Below are 18,493 nucleotides of genomic sequence, written 5' to 3'. Positions count from 1 at the left end.
TTACTCATAAATTCTGTTTGATTTGTATAATTCTCACAAGTAAACTTATTTATTGAATTACATACAGAAGTATTAAAAAAAACGTCGGTGACTTTTAGTCTGTGCGATTGTGTCCTCATGTTTATGTGCTCTCGTCCCACAGGTGCTATGTCGTCTGGGCTGCGTCTTGAGGACTCTCCCTTCTATGACTTCCTGTCTCCTGGCCCATCTCCCCTGAGTCCTCCCGGCCAATCAATGGGTTCGGTGGGAGATGGCTGGCCGCCCCGTGCCAACTCCCCCCCTCCCCATGCAAACACTGTCACCTGGCCCCCAGGTACACTTGCTTTCAAAAATAAAAAAAAATAAAACAGAATGTTTGCATTGAAACCTGCTAATGGTTGGGTTGTGTGTGTGTGTATCTGTGTGTGTGCAGAGTTCCGGCCCGGGGAGCCTTGGAAAGGTTACCCCAACATTGACCCTGAGACTGACCCTTTTGTGACCCCCGGCAGTGTCATTAACAACCTCTCCATCAACACCGTCCGTGACACAGACCACCTCAGGGACAGGAACAACGGTAGGTCACGTGCATGACCAAAGATAAACTTTTTAATTTTATAGCCAGCCACATTGTATCTGTGACTAAGTTGGCAATATCATATTCAACATTACCCTTCTTTCTATGTTTCCCAGGGCCATCCTCATCACTGAACACCACGATGCCTTCTAACAGTGCCTGGTCATCCATTCGTGCCTCCAGCCACAGCGGTTCCCTCACCAGTACAGCACAAAGCACTTCAGGTAGGAGTTTCTGTTTGTAATTCAGCCTTTGTCATCTTGTCCTTTGTCCTCCACCTCTCAAACCAAAGAACTTCACACAGAGGGACGACAAAGTTTAATTGTGAAGAATATCCAGAGTAACAACAGTGGAATAAAACCAAATCCATAGCCCTGCAAACTGTGATAATGGACCTGAGGATGTATAAATGTTAAATGTTCACTTTGCTCTTCTCTCCCGTTGCAGCCAGACCCAGTGAGTCAAAGTGGTCTCCTGGCGGCGGTTCTGTGTCCAACTCCTCCCTGGCCCATGAGTTGTGGAAAGTCCCCCTGCCTCCCAAGGCGCTGTCTGTGGCAGCCCCCTCCAGACCACCACCCGGCCTCACCAGCCAGAAGCCCAGCTCTGCCTCCTCTAGCTGGGATGGCTCTGCCCTGAGGCTGGGGGGCTGGGGCACCTCTGAGTCCAGATACACACCTGGTGAGGGCAGAGGGACACACAGAGGGAGACACTCATACTGTACTGTACCTGTAGGAAGAACTGGAATTTGTTAATTATTCTTTTGTCTAAGTAGATGTGAGGAAGGAAACTGTTGGTTGCAACAAAAAAGTGCAAAAAAAAACAAATGTGCTTTAACATTTTTGTGTCATAAAAGCTTTAAGTCTTTAAGTCATGAGCCATAGATTTGTACACTGATCTACAGATTGATTCTTTACTATAAACTTCATGTCCACAGCCATTTACACTTGCGCTACAGAATGTGCCAAAAACACTTGACTGAAATAATACTTTTTGATTTTCTTGGAAGCCAGGTTGTGTGAAAATATTATTTGAATCGGAAGCATCAAGCACTTGCTAGAAGATTTTAGTGTGATAGTTTGGATACTATTGGCCACATCGCTTTGCCTTTATCTACCAAGCCATCAATATGAGATTATTTCATTCTTATTTGTTGACTGGAGGATACCTCTAACTCTCTCTATATATGTATATATATATATATATATATATATATATATATATATATATATTATTTATTTATTTATTTTACTAAAATGCTTATTATAATAACTGGTTGTGATTACACATTGCGTGTATTGGCAGGTTCCAGTTGGGGTGACAGCAGCAGCAGCAGCTCAGGAAGAACCCAATGGCTTGTTCTGAAAAATCTCACACCTCAGGTACTTGCATGAACATAAATATAACATAAATAACATTTTTCGGCGAGCTGTATGGAGTAACAAAGTTTAAAAAAACAAATGTCCGTTTTTCATTTAAAGTGTTTTTGTTAGTGCGTATTTCACAAACTTACAGGACATGTGCACGATATTTGTCAGCAGTCATTCATCTCCCCGTTTATCCCGTCTGTGTGTGTGTGTGTGTGTGTGTGTGTTTCGGTCTTTGTCTCACAGATTGACGGCTCTACCCTGAGGACCTTGTGCATGCAGCACGGCCCTCTGATCACATTCCACCTCAACCTGCCGCACGGTAACGCCGTGGTATGCTACAGCTCCAAGGATGAGGCCGCCAAAGCCCAGAAGAGCCTACACATGTAAGGACGCAGGACACATGGATGCCCATGCACACACTTCTCCAGGCTCCTTGTTTTCAACCCAGGCTCATAATAGCACATTGACTGACCTGTTCAGGGCTTGATTCACTCAGTCAGCAGTAATTAACATTAAGATGGGTGGTAGGTACTGACCTGCTGCATGTAAACAGTTTTACAGTACCCAGGTTCATTCAATGCATGCTGTTGCTCTCTCTGATTTACTGCTTAACCTGATTTCTCAGTGCAACCTGGTCCCTACTGATCATGGACGTTTTGGAGCGGCAGAGTCACACTCATTCTGTGTTTCACCTGTCGTCCCTCTGCAGGTGCGTTTTGGGGAACACTACTATTCTGGCTGAGTTTGCCAGTGAGGAGGAAATCAGCCGTTTCTTTGCACAAGGGCAGTCATTGGCCACTCCCTCCTCTGGCTGGCAGGCCATTGGGTCCTCTCAGAGCAGAATGGATCAGTCTCACTCATTTCCCAGCCGCGCTTCTGAACCTAACCAGTGGAACAGCAGCGATCTCCACAGCTCCTCCCTCTGGGGCGGGCCCAACTATTCCAGTAGCCTGTGGGGGAGCCCCAGTGGCACAGAGGCAGGGAGGATCAGCAGCCCTTCTCCAATCAGCTCCTTCCTCCCAGTGGATCACCTGACAGGGGGAGGGGACTCCATATGAACAGCCTTCCAATCAAACAGGTTGGGGGAAAGGGGTCAGTAGTGAATCATCAATAATCAGCAGAAGAAAATGAGAAAAAAAGTAGTTAAAAACGCAATGGCACTAGTTGGACTCTTTCTCACTTACAAGATATTCAACAAAACGGGGTCTCCCCTGTGGAAAACAAGTTACGTTTCTCTCTCTGCACATATGTCCACTTTGTTTTAGCCCAAAAACATATCAGTCGGAATACTTGAATCATGCAGGCCAATTCTATAATGTGAACGGATGGATATTTGCTTCCAGGTAGTGCTCTTTCAGACCGAAAAAAAGCTTCAATCGAGCTCATTATATATGTATCTATATATAGATATATAGATATATATTTTTTTTGTTTCATTCGTCGTGTTTATTTGAATTCCAATTCTTTTCATTTTTAACGTTTTCTTTTTGTTTTTTGTTTTTTTGCATTTGTTTGCTGACAATGTTGGAGTATGAGCTTTTTTAACTTTGCACTGAATGTGGTTTTTTCTCAGTATATATAATCTGCAATATAGAGGGAGCAGCCAGTTTTTCCAGTGTAGCTGTTTACTCATTGAGGTCCTTACCGTATGTGTGTATGCGTGTGCATGCACACGTGTGTGTGGAAGTACTTTGTGTGTGTGTATGAGAGAGAGACTGTGTGTGTAAATGAGTATGTGTGCGCTCCTCTCTGCCTTGGCACGCCTACCTTACTGCGTTGTCGTGGAGTTCAAGATCAACAGATAGTTAAAGAAGAATAAAAGCTGACTTAGGAGGATTATCTGGTGATAGTAAAAGTGACATTAAAAGTATTGCACCAATTTTGTTTTAAAACTAAAGAACGTTGAGCTCTGCAGTGCAAAGGACTGTAGCCGCAGCTGGGACTAGCAAGCCCCACCTACCCTAATGTAGGGGGTGGGGCCTATCTAGCAAGCCCTCCCACTGGCCCCCTAGTGGGCGGAGGGGGGGACAGCACTTTCAGAATAGGCTTTCAATGTTTTGGAGGTGCCACACTGCAACCTCTTGTTTACAAGACTTAGGAGGCGGAACGTGTGTTCATTCTTCATTTTAAAGAGAAGATGGAATAAAATAGAAAATACTCCAAAAAAAATAATAAAAATAAAAACCATATTTAAAAAAAAAACTTTAAAAATGTATAAAACATTAAAAAAAAAAAAGTAAACTCTTATTGAGGATGAAGATGATGCTTTGTAACTCTGGGAATTCGGATCAGTGTTTTTGGCCATGGCGTTGGTTATTTGAACTATTCCTCTTTGTCTGCTAAATAACCAGCAATGGTTCTCAGGAAATCAAGCCAGTTTTCCCCCCCTTGTAGGTGAATTAAAAAAAAAACTACTACTCCTTGTAGGAAAGGAAAATCCAACTTCTAGCACTGAAAACTATGTATAGGTCTGTACGTTTTTTTTTTTCTCTGCCAAATAACTGCTTTAAGCTGGAGAAGCTCAACACACTGCTTTCAATATGCTGTCTTTTGAAGGGGGGGGGGGTCCTAATGTGGGGAGGTGGAGGACAGGCTGTAGAAATCCCTACGCTCCCTCTCTCCTCCTCTTCCTCCAGTCCTCCACTCCACTGATGTAAAAAATCAAAAGTGGGGAGTGTGTGTGTGTGAGTGAGTGTGTGACTGTCAGTGAAAAATGTTCTGTCTCGTCAGACTTATAAACCAAGAGAAAGGCGAATCTGTATCTATGCATACTGTAGCCTCTCATGTGGCCTGAGAGGCGTTTCTTCTTTTTTTTTTCCCGTGTCTCAAAATGTTTTAAATGTTTCATTAAGTACAACAAAAATGCGAAATATTACTTGCTTTTTTTTTTTTTTTTTTTTTTTTTTTTTTAAATCACTCTCGTTGCCACAAATGGTGTTTTGAAAAAAAGAACGAAGAAAAACTTTAAAAATCGTGTTTTGGTTGAAGATACTATTTTAACAGTGCAAAAGTCGTCCACATTTCATTGCCTTGATCCTAATTGTGTCCGAAGATGCAACAAAAAGTCAAGTGGCTTCTACCTGTTTACAAATAGAATATGATTGTATTGTTGTACTGTTTTTTTTTTCCTTTGGGTGGGGGAGGGAGGGGGTTACTCATCTGAAGTTCCTGACCTGATGAATAGTGTGCGTGTGTTTGTGTGTACCAGCAGATGCGAGTTCCTATGGCTGGAGGGGAAGATATTGGGTTGTGTGTGTGTGTGTTTGTGTGGGGAGGGTAGTGGTTGTGTTTGAGAACAGCGTGAATGTAAATCCACTGGTGGTGTTTGTCAACATAATACACGTGTGAATAATATTCACCTTCCTGTCAGTGATTGTTTAGTTACTATGATGCACAATATCCGGGGAAAGACACGCTTCAGAGTGTGTGAACGAGAAGTCAGCATTAGCGAAGCCATGGACCTTAATTTCTTTTCTTCATCGTGTAATTATTCTGTTAAGCCTCTCGTGTGTGTGTGTGTGTGTGTTTTCCCTCTCCGACATAGGTTTTTATTTTCAGAAGTACTCGAAACGTTGGCTTTGATTGTGTTTTTAAGTTTAGCCGTGAATATTTAACAACTACAAAGCATACGTAGTGAGACAAAACCTTGAGTATTAGCCAGACTTGACAGTGGTGTGTGCCAGTATTGAACTGCTCTCTACCAAATAATTCAAAAGATTAGTTTACTTAATTCCAGATCTCTTTGCTTAAACTATATATTTCTTTATTTGTATTTGTTTTTTTTTTTGTCTTGTTTAACAAATGTTTTCAAGTGGAACATCTGAACCATGTTTGTCATTTGTTTTAGAGTTAACTTAATTTGACAAATTGAATTGAGGAGCCTCGGATTTTGCACTTGGGTGGATTAGATTAAAGGCCGAGCAAGCGAAAAGAAACGCCAAGATGGATGGCCAGACATCTTGCTTGTGATGATGGTGTTGTAGTTTGGACTGGAGCTCTGTCTGAGTGAGTATGTGCGTCTGAGTATTGTGACAGGGTAAAGTGTGTGAGTGTATCTACATGTTCTCAACTGAAGTGGAAGGTGTGTGTGTGTGTGTGTCTGCGTGCGTGTCTGCTGTGGCTAGAGGAGATGGTGCTTTGTTGGCCCCAGTGGGGAAGAGAGAGGAGAAGGTTGTCGTCGTCCTCTCCAAGTTTACCTCTCCCTGCTCACTGGGCCGGCTGGTCAGAGCGGCGACTTCGATGCGCCGCCTGAACTGAGCCAGAATGTAGCTGAAAACGGTTTTAAAAAGTATGAACGACGGCCGGAGCCTCAGTCAGCCTAAAACATGGAACCGCCGCACAGAAAAAAAAAAAAAAAAAATCAGCAAAGCAGCCACTGCTCATCACTTTTGTATCCGAATAAGCTACTATTCTGACCACGCCTGGTTGTCATGGTGACCGTTGGTGGCTGTTGCCGTGGAGATGCTCGTGTATGTAGCTTGACTGAAACAAGGCGAGGCTTCCTGTTGACCCGTAGTGACTCAGGCAAGGGGGGTGTGACTTGCGATCGGCTGGTTCTTCCTGGCTTTTCAGGGACACAGGGTTACACTTGCCCCTTCTGGCTTATCCAGGATCAGCTCTCCCTCTCCAACTCCTAAGCTTAACTACAGGAGAGGAAACGCAAAACTGACAGGAGGCTCATGGGGCAAGTGAACTCTAAATAGTCTATTATCTTTCCGCTCTTGCTGAAATTATTTTACGCTTCATTCAGACTTTATTCATTCTGATATTGTTGCTGCTCTTCTAGCACTGATCAGGAGACAGTTTTGCTCCCTTCTTAGTGTCTGTACCTTTAACCTTCATTTGGACAGAAACTGATCCCTGATCTGCGGCTCAGGAGGCAGCAGTGTTCTGCTGTTAGAGAAGGGACAAGCAACATTTGTAAAACGCCTCTCGTTGATGTTACTGTTTTGATTTCCAGCTTAATCTCGCTCTGTTTGTGTCTCGTCAGATCTGCTGTTGGGGGATGTGTGTGTGTGTGTGTGTGTGTGTGTGTGTGTCGTTGTGTTGTGGGAAGATGCAAAAACCCAGTCTCGTACAGAAACTGTGTGAACACATTATCATGCCAAATCGAGGAGGGAGGGTGAGAGGGAAGGAAAGGGATTAAAACTTGTTTTCTTATTTCTTTTTTTTGTTTGTTTGTTTGTTTGTGTGGTCGTCGTCGTGTATGTCTGTGTACGTGTATTTAAAAAGCTGGACAATGTTTAATGCTTGAAGAAAAAAAATGTCATTTGCAAAAGGATGTTGTGAGGAAAATCTTTTCAGTAAGTGAAATCCACCACGAGCAATGTACAATCCCCAGGGCTGCCAAGCAGCTTCCCGACAGGGCCAGACAAGGGGAGGAAAGAAGGAAGGATAGAGGGTAGGAGAGGAGGGAAGCTGGCTGGTGATACTCTACTACTTTTAAATGTTTAAGAAAAAAATAATGTGACTCTTTGTTTTGTTTTTCTCTTGACTTAACTATCCTGTGAGCAAATGCTATATTATATCATAACACATCCAACGGCTCCTAATGTCGATCAAAAGCGCTAAGGCTATTTTTGACACAAAAAAACAACAAAAAAATACACAAAAAAAACAAACAAAAAGAAAAAACACAAACTGTGAGAATCTGCTGTCTTTTTATCATTTTACATTTAGTATGAATACACAGAAACCCTGAAAAGCTTTAGTCTAACCAGCACAAAGATGTGGGTGGGGCGGGTGGTGCATCGGGGCGGGGCGGGCGGGGCGGGTTACAGTACAGAGGGGGGAGGGGGTGGGTGTCGCTCAGAGAGACTATGCAGTGGAGTGTTGAACCCAGGCTTCCATGTCCACCTTGGGTTTTTCTTTGCTTTCATTAAATAAATAAATAATAAAAAAAAAAAATCCCAAAAACTTTTTAAAAACGGAGCTAGGATGGGATTCCCAGTAATATTCCTCAAACATGTTGTGCCATCGTTGAATCGTACTACTACTACTAATAATAATAATAAAAACTGAAAAAACCTTTATTACCTAACAACCGTCTGGCCAGTTGTAGCAGGAGAGGAGGACAGGTTAAGATTTGCAAAGTCCATTTCTTTATTTTCACAGCTTGTCTCCTCGATAAGCCGAGGGGAGTGAGGCCAGTGAAACTGCAAATTTTACACAACTACAGTGTTTTTTATAGAGATTCTATCAATCCACAGCGTGTAGTTGGATCACCTGTAAACCTATTATGCACATTGCTTTGGGAGACTGTTGAAACTATATATAATATATATATATATATATATTATGTATGTATATGTATATATATGTGTATATACACACACATATATATAATATATATGTATGTGTGTGTATATATATATATATATATATATACATATATATATATGAGAATATAAGCGTACAGTGTCTATAATCAAAGGGAGGATGTCTTCCTCTCTTACAAACAAAACAGGAAGTACCTTTTTATTTTCAAATGTCTTCCTCGGGTCATCAAAGGATTTTATCTTAAACTTTGGGGGGAAACTGCACTTTTTGAAGGACAATCTTTATTTGTATGGGTATAAAAATTGACAAAAACGAAGTCGCCTGATATTACAAGGTATAGAAAACCAACTCCAGTGTGCTCTAATAATGAATGTCTCCTCTGATGCTGTCTATTTGTTTGGTTTCATTTAATCTTTTTATTCTCCTTCCTTTGTTGCTTGGTTTGTTCTGTATTATTTTTCTCTTATTTTCTGGATTTTAGTGCTCTTAAGAGAATCTGTACTAAGGTGTAGAGTAGTAGGTAGTAGGTCTTCTGTTGGCTGTACTCGTATACTGATTACTGTTTGTAACCCTCTGGCTCCTGCAGCCGTTATACAAAGCTGTAAAACTTGGGTACAACCCTCAATAAAAGACTAACAAAGACTCAGTAGTTGGCTCCTGAGGTCCTTGTTTCTCCTCGTATGTTTGGGGAAACCTTCACATCTCTTACTTAAATCTGTCATTTCCTTTTGTAGAACTGTAATTCTTAACCTTCCTAAGACAGCTCTATTTAGATGGCAGGAACTTTCTCTTGAGCTACATTTGAATGTTGTTATTGTATTGTGAATTTCTCTAAAAAATCAATGCATGCTCTTAAAGTGTTGTGAGAGAATGAGTCAAAATGAGTTACATCGCATGGGTTTTTAATTTATTTGATTTTAGATTTTTTTTTTTTTTTTACCCGAGACAGTTTAAATGAAAGCAAAGCATCAGAGAAGTTTAGAGGGAAAGTGTCTCTCTGGAACTGGCATAATAATGGGAACTGGTGGTTTGTTGTATTTTAGAATGTCGTTTGCCTTTTGTACTTAATATTATACACTATATAGACAAAAGCACTCGGTTGGGGGCTGTTTTTCAGCGGTTGTGCTTTGGCTCCTTACCTCCAGTGAAGGGAACTCTTGATGCTTCAGCATACCAACACATTGTGGACAATGCTATGCTTTCAACTTTGTGACAACAGTTTGTTGAAGGCCCTTTTCTATTCCAGCATGACTGTGCTCCAGTGCACAAAGCAAAGTCCTTACAGACATGACTGGATGAGTCTGGTGTGGAAGAACTTGACTGGCCCACGCAGAACCCTGACCTCAACCCCATCCAACACCTTTGGGATGAACTGGAACAGAGATTGTGAGCCAAACCTTTTGGTCCAACATCAGTGCCTGACCTCACTACTGCTCTCCTGCATGAATGTGCAAAAATTCCCACAGAAAGCCTTCTGAGAAGAGTGAAAGCTGTTATAGCTGCAAAGCTGTCTATGTATGTATGCTGTCTACTTGTTGGTGTAATGGTACTTTCATCTATAGTGTATATTTCGACCTTATCTTGCCACTTCATGAATCTGGGTTTCAATTCATTTTGTAGTGCTCAAACTGCAACATGTACAGGTGACTGAACAGCATGAGACCAATGGTAAGTCCACATCTGGTAGAAATGATTCCAGTGAACCAGCTGTAACTTGAATATAGTGCTGGTGCTCAGTTTTAACACAAATCACTCTTTCCAACTGGATGATTAAACTCTGCGTCGTGGCTCTGGTGTGAACAAAACTGTTTTAGTTTCTGAACGTTTAAACATTAATTTGAACTTGATGGAAGTAAAATGAGATTTTCATTGTCTCCCTGTGACTCATCAGGGTATGAATATCACAGCAGAGACTGATCAATACAGCTTGTGTCTTTATTGAATAATCATGAGAAATCATACATCGGAACCACAGGTTGGAGCTGGAAGAAACAAATGGAAAAAAAAAAAAAAAAACTGCTAGAATCTTGTTTATTTTGTCTCCAAGCTCCCACAGCAAATGTTCATTTAAATACAGTCAAACACAAGACACTGAAGCCAAAAACGCTGTGATGGACAGAAGAGCGGACAGGAGAGGTGGAAAATGGTTTTCTGCTTCACAAGTACTTCCTGCGCGCTCATGCTCAGGTCGACCTCCCTGGAAGAAATAAGAGTGATTAACAGGGGGCAAAAACAGAACACGTATGTATGATTGTGAATAGCCAAAAAGGAGGGGAAAGAAAATAAGGCCAACACAGAGACGTGCCTCTTGTAGTGAGCTATAGAACAGATTATTCATAAACGTCCTTCTTGTCTGCGATATATTGTACTATCTCCTCAGGAGTCATCAACTTCTCTGCTTCGGCGTCAGGGATCTCAAAGCCTGCAGAGGACACACAGAACAAAAGGCCACTTGTCATTTTAGAAGTTGCATTCGTCACAAAGCCTCACGTCATCCATCTGCAAAGTTGGTGACTTAATTTTTCAGATAAACTAAAAGTTTTTCTATATAGAGGGACTAAAACTAACACTACTGTTTTTACTGAGGAAAAAAAATAACAAAAAATACATACATATATATATATATATATATATATATATATTTATTACTTTTTTTTCAGTCTGCGTCACATTTTTCCAACCCTCAACAACAGTCTAAACATATTCAGTCTGATTGATTAAAAAACACAAAACAAAACATCAGCAGACTCTCACAGGTGAGATGCTGCAACCAGAGAAATTTTGGTAATTTTCCTTCAAAAATGTCTTTGTGGATTTATAAATTTTCTGAATAGTTGCAGATTAATCTTCTGTCAGTCAAGCAATCGATGCAGCGCTGCTCTCACACTTCTTACAGACCGTACATCTGGATAACGCATCATCACAGAGCTAAACACAGACCCGTGTTCATTAACTCATGAAATGCTGATGTTTTGCAGACACTGTTATTCTGATGGACAGGTGAACTCCAAGAACACACTTTTACATCAAAGTGGCCTTTCTTTGGGTCGGGAATTTCTTCGTTCTCACCACACTATGACACATGGTCATAAGAAGAGTGACGGCTTTTACACAAGTCACAGCATTAGAGTTATAACATTATCACGTAAGCTTCAACGCACACTTGCCTCCAACTGCGTCTTTTCTAGATAAGGTCTATGACACCACAGCTAGTCTCCATGTGCTGCATGTCCAGATCAGAGTAGTCTGGGCATCAAACCGTAATTTGTAATATTTTTCTATGCAGTATATTGTCCAACCTTGACAGATGAACAACGACACGTACAGGCTGACCTGCTGACAAACACTCACCAAACTCATCCTCCATGGCCATGATGATCTCTACCTGGTCCAAGCTGTCCAGACCCAGGTCTTTCATGAAGTGGGAGGATGTCTGCAGCTGTGGAGCAAAGGGGACTCCAGGCATTAGAAAGGTCATCTTTCACAATCATGATATGGCAATTAATTGTGGACATTCCAAGCAAATACTGACTAGCATTCATATAATTATGAACAGTTCATTAGATGGATTATTTCCCTGCAGCACAGAGTAAAACAAGTGTGTATCAGCCTCTCACATCAAAGGAAAACTCACTGTCTCATCTGCCCATGCAAAAGGTTAAATCACTTTTTGGGCAGATGCAAAATACCAGCTAAAGGGGCCTGTATCAGAATATCAAGGGCAAAATAATAGGAGTGCAACACTGCATCAATTTGGATCAATATATCAATTGAGTAATTAACAATTCAATATCACTGATGCACATGATCAACTTTAAGATGCATCTTTATTTTGAAATTGCCCTCAACCATTGTGGGAAAAAAAAGAAGAAAAAAAGATGAATCTATGATGAAACTGAATCTGTGATGAAACTACAAAACAAGTTCTCACCTTCTCAGGGTTGATCTTGTCATAGAGCTTGAGGACATACATGACACGGTCTTTAATGGTCTCTAGAGTGAGGGGGGGCAGGTCGCCATACTGTCGGCACAACACTCCCAATGAGGGAACCTGAAGAAGAAGAGAGGGACAGGCGCAGGTATGATTGGGGGGCATGCACAGAGGACAAAGAGGTGGTTGGTGACCATTCAGAAAGAGATATAAGCTCAAAATTAACTCAAAGCTATTTATGCTCACTGCCCATCTGTGGCTCCAAATCTTATGGGCAATTGTTAACAAAACATAGCACAAGAGTGCATGTTAATCACAATAATAATACACTGATTCAGACAAATATTCATTGTAACAACATATTTATTATCAATAAATTATCAAAACATCAGCTCCAACTGCTTTAAATATACATTTTATTTCATTCATGCATTAATGTCATGCAGGTCAAACCACTGCGGTGTGTTCTCTAACAACAGGAAAGTCTCATTTTTTTAAAAAGTATAAGCAAAGCTGAACACATTACTCTGGAATTTACATCAGCTCAAATCCAACTACAACATTCTGCTTGTAATCTTTAAAGCACTTATCTGGTCTGGCTGTCCAGTACATTTCTGGCCTGGAAAACAACAATTTATTCTTGACCTCTCAGATTACCCGGTGGTGGTTTTCTAACAAAACTACATTTTGTCTAAGTTGCATTTAGTTGCAATTAGTTTCTGTGTCTGTCTGTGGGGCTGATGCTTACTACTGTCTTTGTTTTCTTGTATGCTCACCTCGAGTATTATGGCTCAAATTAATCAAATGTGCTACATAAATTCAATACACTGATTTCCTTTCATGCATTTAAGTAATGGATGACTTTAATAACACAGAAACACTTGTGACTGACATCATCCTTAGTGCGGCCAACATACCATTACAGTAACAATGAATAAATTATCTTTCTTCCAACGCCCCCAAGTAAACAGAATAAAAAATAACAACGTCAAGATGCACAACAGAAAAATTATTCTACTCTGCATGAGTATTTTACAGTACTCAATGCCATGCTTTCCTGGCAATGCATCATTAGCTTAAGTGGAATATGTACACAGTGTTAGAGGGCGCTTAGGATAAGTTTAGGCATCCATCTGGTACAAGGATGAAGGTGCAGAGAGGCTTCAACTCAAATGTTATTTTCAATGAACTCACCAACTTTGCTAACTGGCTAGCTAGCTAGCCAACAAGCAAAACATGGCCGTTATGTCATCAAAAACGTAACGTTACATGGTCTCACAGCTTTCAGGCAGGATATCACCGCAAAAGAATTTTAACCGTGATGAAATTAAACTGTTTGCACGCCATTGTGAACTTTTAGCAGGCTAGGTTAGCCTGACAGTTTTGAAAGGCGTCGGTAGGTCACAGCAAGGAACGCTAGGCCACGACTCTTCAATGTTAGAGCAGACTTACCCGACTCTGTCCGAGCCACCGCGTCCTCCGGCTGTCTGCGGCGAAGGAGAGAGGTCGGTGGATGGCTGCTGCTGGAGCGGCACCGGCTCTGACTGCCAGACTGCCGGAGGAAAGCCTCAGTGAGGGCCGGGCGAACGAGCGGACACACTGCAGCAGGACACGAGCCGCCATGACGGAGAACAGTGACTGGTGGAGGCTCCCAGCGTGCAAGGCGAAGAAGAAACGGGGTCAAGGGCTCCGCAGTACGCATGCGCACAAGCTGTCCTTTTATTTTTACATGTTTTATTTCTGCTTTCTACAGTGTTATTAATTTGACAAGCAATCTCAACACACGCAATTATAAACACCAACACTGATAAAAGGTGAAATACAAAAGTGCTAAGGAGTTCGGATTAAGCTCAGGGAAGAGCAATCAATCAAAGAATCATATTACGGATTAGTTGTTAAGTAATTACTGTTCAAATGACCTATACCTTCATATAAACTAAACAGTTCATATGTAAACCAGTTCTTACACGGGATAGCTAAAACCTAACAAATGCAAATGCGGTCTTTCATTTGTTGTTGGCTCAGCGGAAATGATCGATGATTTGGCATGTAACTCATATTGTCTGAAAATCCATTCATCGGAGTCGGCAGCACAGGAAGAAAAGCTAAGCGAGCTGACATCAGGGCAGAGAGCGAAAACAGACAGATGCATTAGTTATTGTTAATGAAATAACCCAGCTGTCTCTAAGAAATTCCCATATTCCTAGCCATGGAGTTATCTGAAATACTGTACAACAAAGCGGAGTACATTGAAACGGTAATATGTTTGAGTTTAAGCCGTTGTTAGCTTGCTGGTCGGATGCTATTTGGCTAACTGAGAAGCTAAACGGGGCGTTGGACGTTGGATAACTGAAATCATTGTTTGTGCTCAGTCTGGATGTACAATAAATACAGTTACATACGTTATTAATTTGTCGTATCGTTAATTTCAGGCTTCTGGCAACAAAGTGAGCAGACAGTCAGTGCTCTGTGGGAGTCAAAATATCGTCCTTAATGGCAAAGTAAGGGGAAAAAAAATACACCTGCCAACTGTGAATTATACAGCCTCTGTCTTTGGTTATGTTTTTATGAATATACTAGACTGTGATATAGCTTAAATTGTGTTTTCCACTCCAGACTATCGTGATGAATGACTGCATTATCAGAGGCGACCTGGCTAATGTCAGGGTGGGCAGACACTGCGTGGTGAAGAGCCGGAGCGTCATTAGACCGCCTTTCAAAAAGTTCAGCAAAGGGTAAAGCTTCCTAAAGCGCTGTTTGTGCCACTGTGCCAGAGACAAACATGATGTTTGGCCAAACAGCAGCCATTCACTTTTCACTGACTCTCGCATAAGACAAAGTAGCAAATGTTCATGGAGAAATCTGAACCAGAAAAGGCATTTTTGCTTAAAAAAACCTCCTGAAACAATTGATATTCAATTCAAAGCAGATTAATTTTCTGTCAGTCGTTTTATCAATCAATCCTGCAGCAAATGTTCTTACCGTCTGGTTGTCTGTGTGTAAGGAACTAACAAGCACAATTACAGATTTTGTGTATTTTGTTTCTTTAATTTTGGGTAAATTAAAATCATCCCTTTCCCCTGTCCCTCTCCATCTCTCCTTCCAGAGTGGCGTTCTTCCCGCTGCACATTGGAGACCACGTCTTCATCGAAGAGGACTGTGTGGTCAACGCTGCACAGATTGGTTCCTACGTCCACATTGGCAAGAATTGTGTCATAGTGAGTAGGACACACACACACACAACAAATCTGATCAGTTGACAAAAGAAACCTGAGCAAGACAAATCTCTGTCCCAGAGAGCAAGGACATAAACAGAGGTACTGTCTCGTCTCGCCTGTGGCCAAACAGTCACATGGTAGTCATGTTCAGATGAACTGAGCAGCAGACCGCAGACAGGCCTCTTGGAGCACAGAAAATGAAACATAATTAATGTTGTTTTTTTTTTTTATTTTAGTGCCCTTGAGCAGTTGCGCCACAGCAGGAAAAGATCATAGTTAATTACCACTGCCTTGCTCTGAATCTAAGATGGTTTTATAAACAGAGAAGCCTGTTAATTGTGCATAATCATATGTTGATTTTCTTTTGTCTTGGAAGGCTAAAACCAATTAATATTTTCAGTATAGAACAATGTATTCATTTATTTCCTTTATACTGGTTGATTGTTATGAATCTAAAAATAAAATACATAAATCGGTAAGTCCCCGTGAGCTGTTTCCAGAGCCCAAACACTGAAAGAATAGGGATTTGACTGTGCTATACTTGATGATAAACAACGGATAATGTAACAAGTTAAAATAAAAGAGCAGAAACAGTATCCAGCGGTGATATGCACTGATCTTTTTTTTCTTTTGATGTTCGGCGATGCTGTGCAGTGTTAAAGTAGTAGAAAACAAAACCGTATAAACAGCTTTTGAATCAAGCCGATTCTTAAAGTCAGAAGTGGTATTAATTTGAACAATTGAAATAAAAATATACCTTATATACCTTGGCCTTTGTTTTCTGTGTTGTGTACAGGGTCGTCGCTGTGTGCTGAAGGACTGCTGCAAGATCCTAGACAACACCGTGCTCCCTCCTGAGACCGTGGTGCCGCCTTTTACGGTCTTCTCTGGATGCCCAGGTCAGCTCCACCTCTCAGCCACACGCACCTCTTTCAGCACTTCCCTTCTGATTTCTGTTGATCTATTGTGTCTTTGCCTGTGTTTGTCTTTGTCTCTTTTTTTTCTCTCTCAGGTCTGTTTTCAGGAGAGCTCCCAGAGTGCACACAGGACCTGATGATTGATGTAACCAAGAGCTACTACCAGAAGTTCTTGCCCCTCAGCCAGATCTGAGTGTTCTCCCGAAAACCTTCAGCTGGATCCATACCTTTTTCAGCCTGTTTCAGATCGGTGTTTGGGTCTCTCACCAGACTGAAAAGGACTCTGAGATCTCACCTTCTATTCTTCTGTTGCTAGAGGGCCCGAGTTTCTCTGCCCAAAGAAAAAAGAATTGGTCCTATTAAGAACCCTTAAATTTATCTTGTCTTTGATTATTAGAAAAGAACACAATGAATACAATCTGATATAGCTGCAGACGGCAGTTTTGCAGCTCCAGATTGCATGGAAATCCAGAAGTCTTCTGAGGCACACTCATGTTTACCATCCCAGCTTGTCTCAGATGCATTCAAGGAGTGCAGATAAAAACCCTCAATCTACAGGCACTACAGTTTTAGATATCTTTTAAGTTTAGATTTTCCAGTGAAATGTGTTATATAGTCTGGTCAGGGTGCTGTGGAGAAACTCGAGGACCCCTGTGTGGCTGGCTGTGCTCTCTGACAGCAGCTGTAGGCGAAGATGAGGAGATGGAGGAGTTACAAGAGGAAGGAGGTGAAGAGCGGAGGTGTCTGAGGAATGTGGGAATGTGTAAAATACCACCCATGGACCAAAACACAGCAACAACAGTTGTTTGAGGATACTGGCTATACAGGCTCATTATTTATGTGCACAGATCATTTGGGCAACAGAGCAGTACAAATGAACAATTCATGCAACGCATTTTGTCGTTTTAGTTTCTGTCATTTTATTTTTGATGTTGAAGATTGTGTGTTTGCTGGCTTCCTCCTTCACTGGCTTATGTAATTTGTTATGAAACTTATTTAATACAGTGTTGATTTTTATTTCATTACGTTTCACGTGATCAGCCGTAATGTTGCTGTTTGCAGGACAGCCCTCTTGTGCTTTGTCATTTTATCTATGACCATACACAAAAAAACAGTCAACATCTGAAATAGTTCAGCAATTAAAAAAATTATGTGAACATCTCCTTCATGTGGCCTCATATCTGTCATTGTGCTCTACAGTACAAAACTGTTCACCTTTGACTTGTTTTAATCTCTGACTACATTATACAAGCTGCAAAAACAAATCCACAGGGTTCATTTAGGCAAATAGCTGTCACCTTTAACAAGTTAACATTCAAAGTCACTTCCCAAAACACTTGTACGCTTGACTTCTAACAAACGTGTTAAATGCTTTTGAATCCTGCATTGCTCGTGATCTTCTTTTGGCTGCCTTTGTTGACATTCTGCTGGGCATTAACTCTAAAGGGGACCTGTAATGCTCAGATGTTCAATAGAGATGGACACTGACAATGCTTCACTTCCATATCAGAATAGGTTAACCTAACCTTTGCAGACTTACATTTCCTCATACAGAATCTCAGTCATAATGCTGTCCTCTGACACCACCTAGTGGCCTAATGCAGAACTTCAACAAGAGAACCGCTGATCCTCTGATCCATTTAATCGTGAGATATTCCAGAGATTTGAACAGCCCTGAGCAGAAAGTAAGTCACCAGAAAACTCAACAAACCAAACTCTGGAAGGTCTGAAAAAAAGAAAGAAAGAAGTTCCAGAATATTTGAAACGCATGATTCAGGTATAACCTGTTAACATAAACTAAATCAATAATCTGCACAGTGAAAGACAATGAGATGACTAGCACATTTTTGTTTCCTGAAACTCCTCTAGCCACCATACCAATCTGTCAGTCATTTTTTTATACTATTCAAGAGTCTCTTATACCTGAGTGTTGCTCTGTATGCACATATCCACAAAATCCTAACAGACCTCCACAATGTCTAAGAATAACTTGGAGTGCAAGTTCTTGAGGACAGAAAGCAAAAACTAAGCTTCTTTACTTTGCACAAGTTTGCTTTGTTGTTCGTTCACTGTCAACTGACCACTCAAGCAAATGTGACCTGCCATACTTCATTTCCAAAAGTTTAATAATAAAATAAAAAATGTCTGTGTGACATGATTAAGAACTCTGAGGAGTAAAATATTTAAGAAATTCCACTGTTTCAAAGCAACCACATAAAACCAAACTC

General features: G+C 41.1%; 3 protein-coding genes across 6 annotated transcripts in view; 2 read left to right on the top strand and 1 right to left on the bottom strand.

Moving 5' to 3' along the window:
* LOC124073175 (trinucleotide repeat-containing gene 6A protein-like) overlaps positions 1-4,089 on the top strand; it is a 33,335-nt gene extending 29,246 nt beyond the window's left edge. For all 4 annotated transcript variants that reach the window (XM_046415208.1, XM_046415204.1, XM_046415209.1 and 1 more), the window contains 7 exons: positions 143-313; positions 413-553; positions 670-777; positions 1,001-1,231; positions 1,856-1,932; positions 2,164-2,303; positions 2,630-4,089. In XM_046415208.1, coding sequence (XP_046271164.1) covers positions 143-313; positions 413-553; positions 670-777; positions 1,001-1,231; positions 1,856-1,932; positions 2,164-2,303; positions 2,630-2,978 — 1,217 coding nt within the window. In that variant the 3' untranslated portion in view covers positions 2,979-4,089. The remainder of the gene's footprint in view (positions 1-142; positions 314-412; positions 554-669; positions 778-1,000; positions 1,232-1,855; positions 1,933-2,163; positions 2,304-2,629) is intronic.
* Positions 4,090-10,120: 6,031 nt separating this feature from the next.
* Positions 10,121-13,831, bottom strand: ndufab1b (NADH:ubiquinone oxidoreductase subunit AB1b). The gene is made up of 5 exons (XM_046415203.1): positions 13,583-13,831; positions 12,131-12,250; positions 11,551-11,638; positions 10,505-10,621; positions 10,121-10,396 (listed from the first exon to the last, which is right to left on the bottom strand). Exons 1-4 carry the CDS (start codon positions 13,751-13,753, stop codon positions 10,530-10,532), a joined length of 471 nt encoding a protein of 156 aa, XP_046271159.1. The 5' UTR covers positions 13,754-13,831; the 3' UTR covers positions 10,121-10,396; positions 10,505-10,529.
* A 360-nt stretch (positions 13,832-14,191) lies between these two features.
* On the top strand, positions 14,192-17,426 carry dctn5 (dynactin 5). The gene is made up of 6 exons (XM_046415202.1): positions 14,192-14,387; positions 14,563-14,631; positions 14,747-14,865; positions 15,237-15,348; positions 16,145-16,247; positions 16,361-17,426. The coding sequence occupies exons 1-6, from the start codon at positions 14,340-14,342 to the stop codon at positions 16,456-16,458; spliced, it is 549 nt and encodes a 182-aa protein (XP_046271158.1). The 5' UTR covers positions 14,192-14,339; the 3' UTR covers positions 16,459-17,426.
* Positions 17,427-18,493: the final 1,067 nt, after the last annotated feature.

Source organism: Scatophagus argus, chromosome 16, assembly GCF_020382885.2.
Source record: "Scatophagus argus isolate fScaArg1 chromosome 16, fScaArg1.pri, whole genome shotgun sequence".
Classification (NCBI taxonomy): Eukaryota; Metazoa; Chordata; class Actinopteri; family Scatophagidae; genus Scatophagus; species Scatophagus argus.
Note: the sequence above shows the minus strand (reverse complement) of the source record. Positions and strands in the feature narration are given on the sequence as shown.

Coding starts and splice junctions, on each gene's coding strand:
- ndufab1b (XM_046415203.1), bottom strand. CDS start 13,753: ATGGCGGCTCGTGTCCTGCTGCAGTGTGTCCGCTCGTTCGCCCGGCCC. Junction 11,639..12,130: donor ACAAGATCAACCCTGAGAAG/GTGAGAACTTGT, acceptor TTTGCTCCACAG/CTGCAGACATCCTCCCACTT. Junction 10,622..11,550: donor GGCCATGGAGGATGAGTTTG/GTGAGTGTTTGT, acceptor TGTCCTCTGCAG/GCTTTGAGATCCCTGACGCC.
- dctn5 (XM_046415202.1), top strand. CDS start 14,340: ATGGAGTTATCTGAAATACTGTACAACAAAGCGGAGTACATTGAAACG. Junction 14,632..14,746: donor ATATCGTCCTTAATGGCAAA/GTAAGGGGAAAA, acceptor TTTCCACTCCAG/ACTATCGTGATGAATGACTG. Junction 14,866..15,236: donor TTCAAAAAGTTCAGCAAAGG/GTAAAGCTTCCT, acceptor CTCTCCTTCCAG/AGTGGCGTTCTTCCCGCTGC.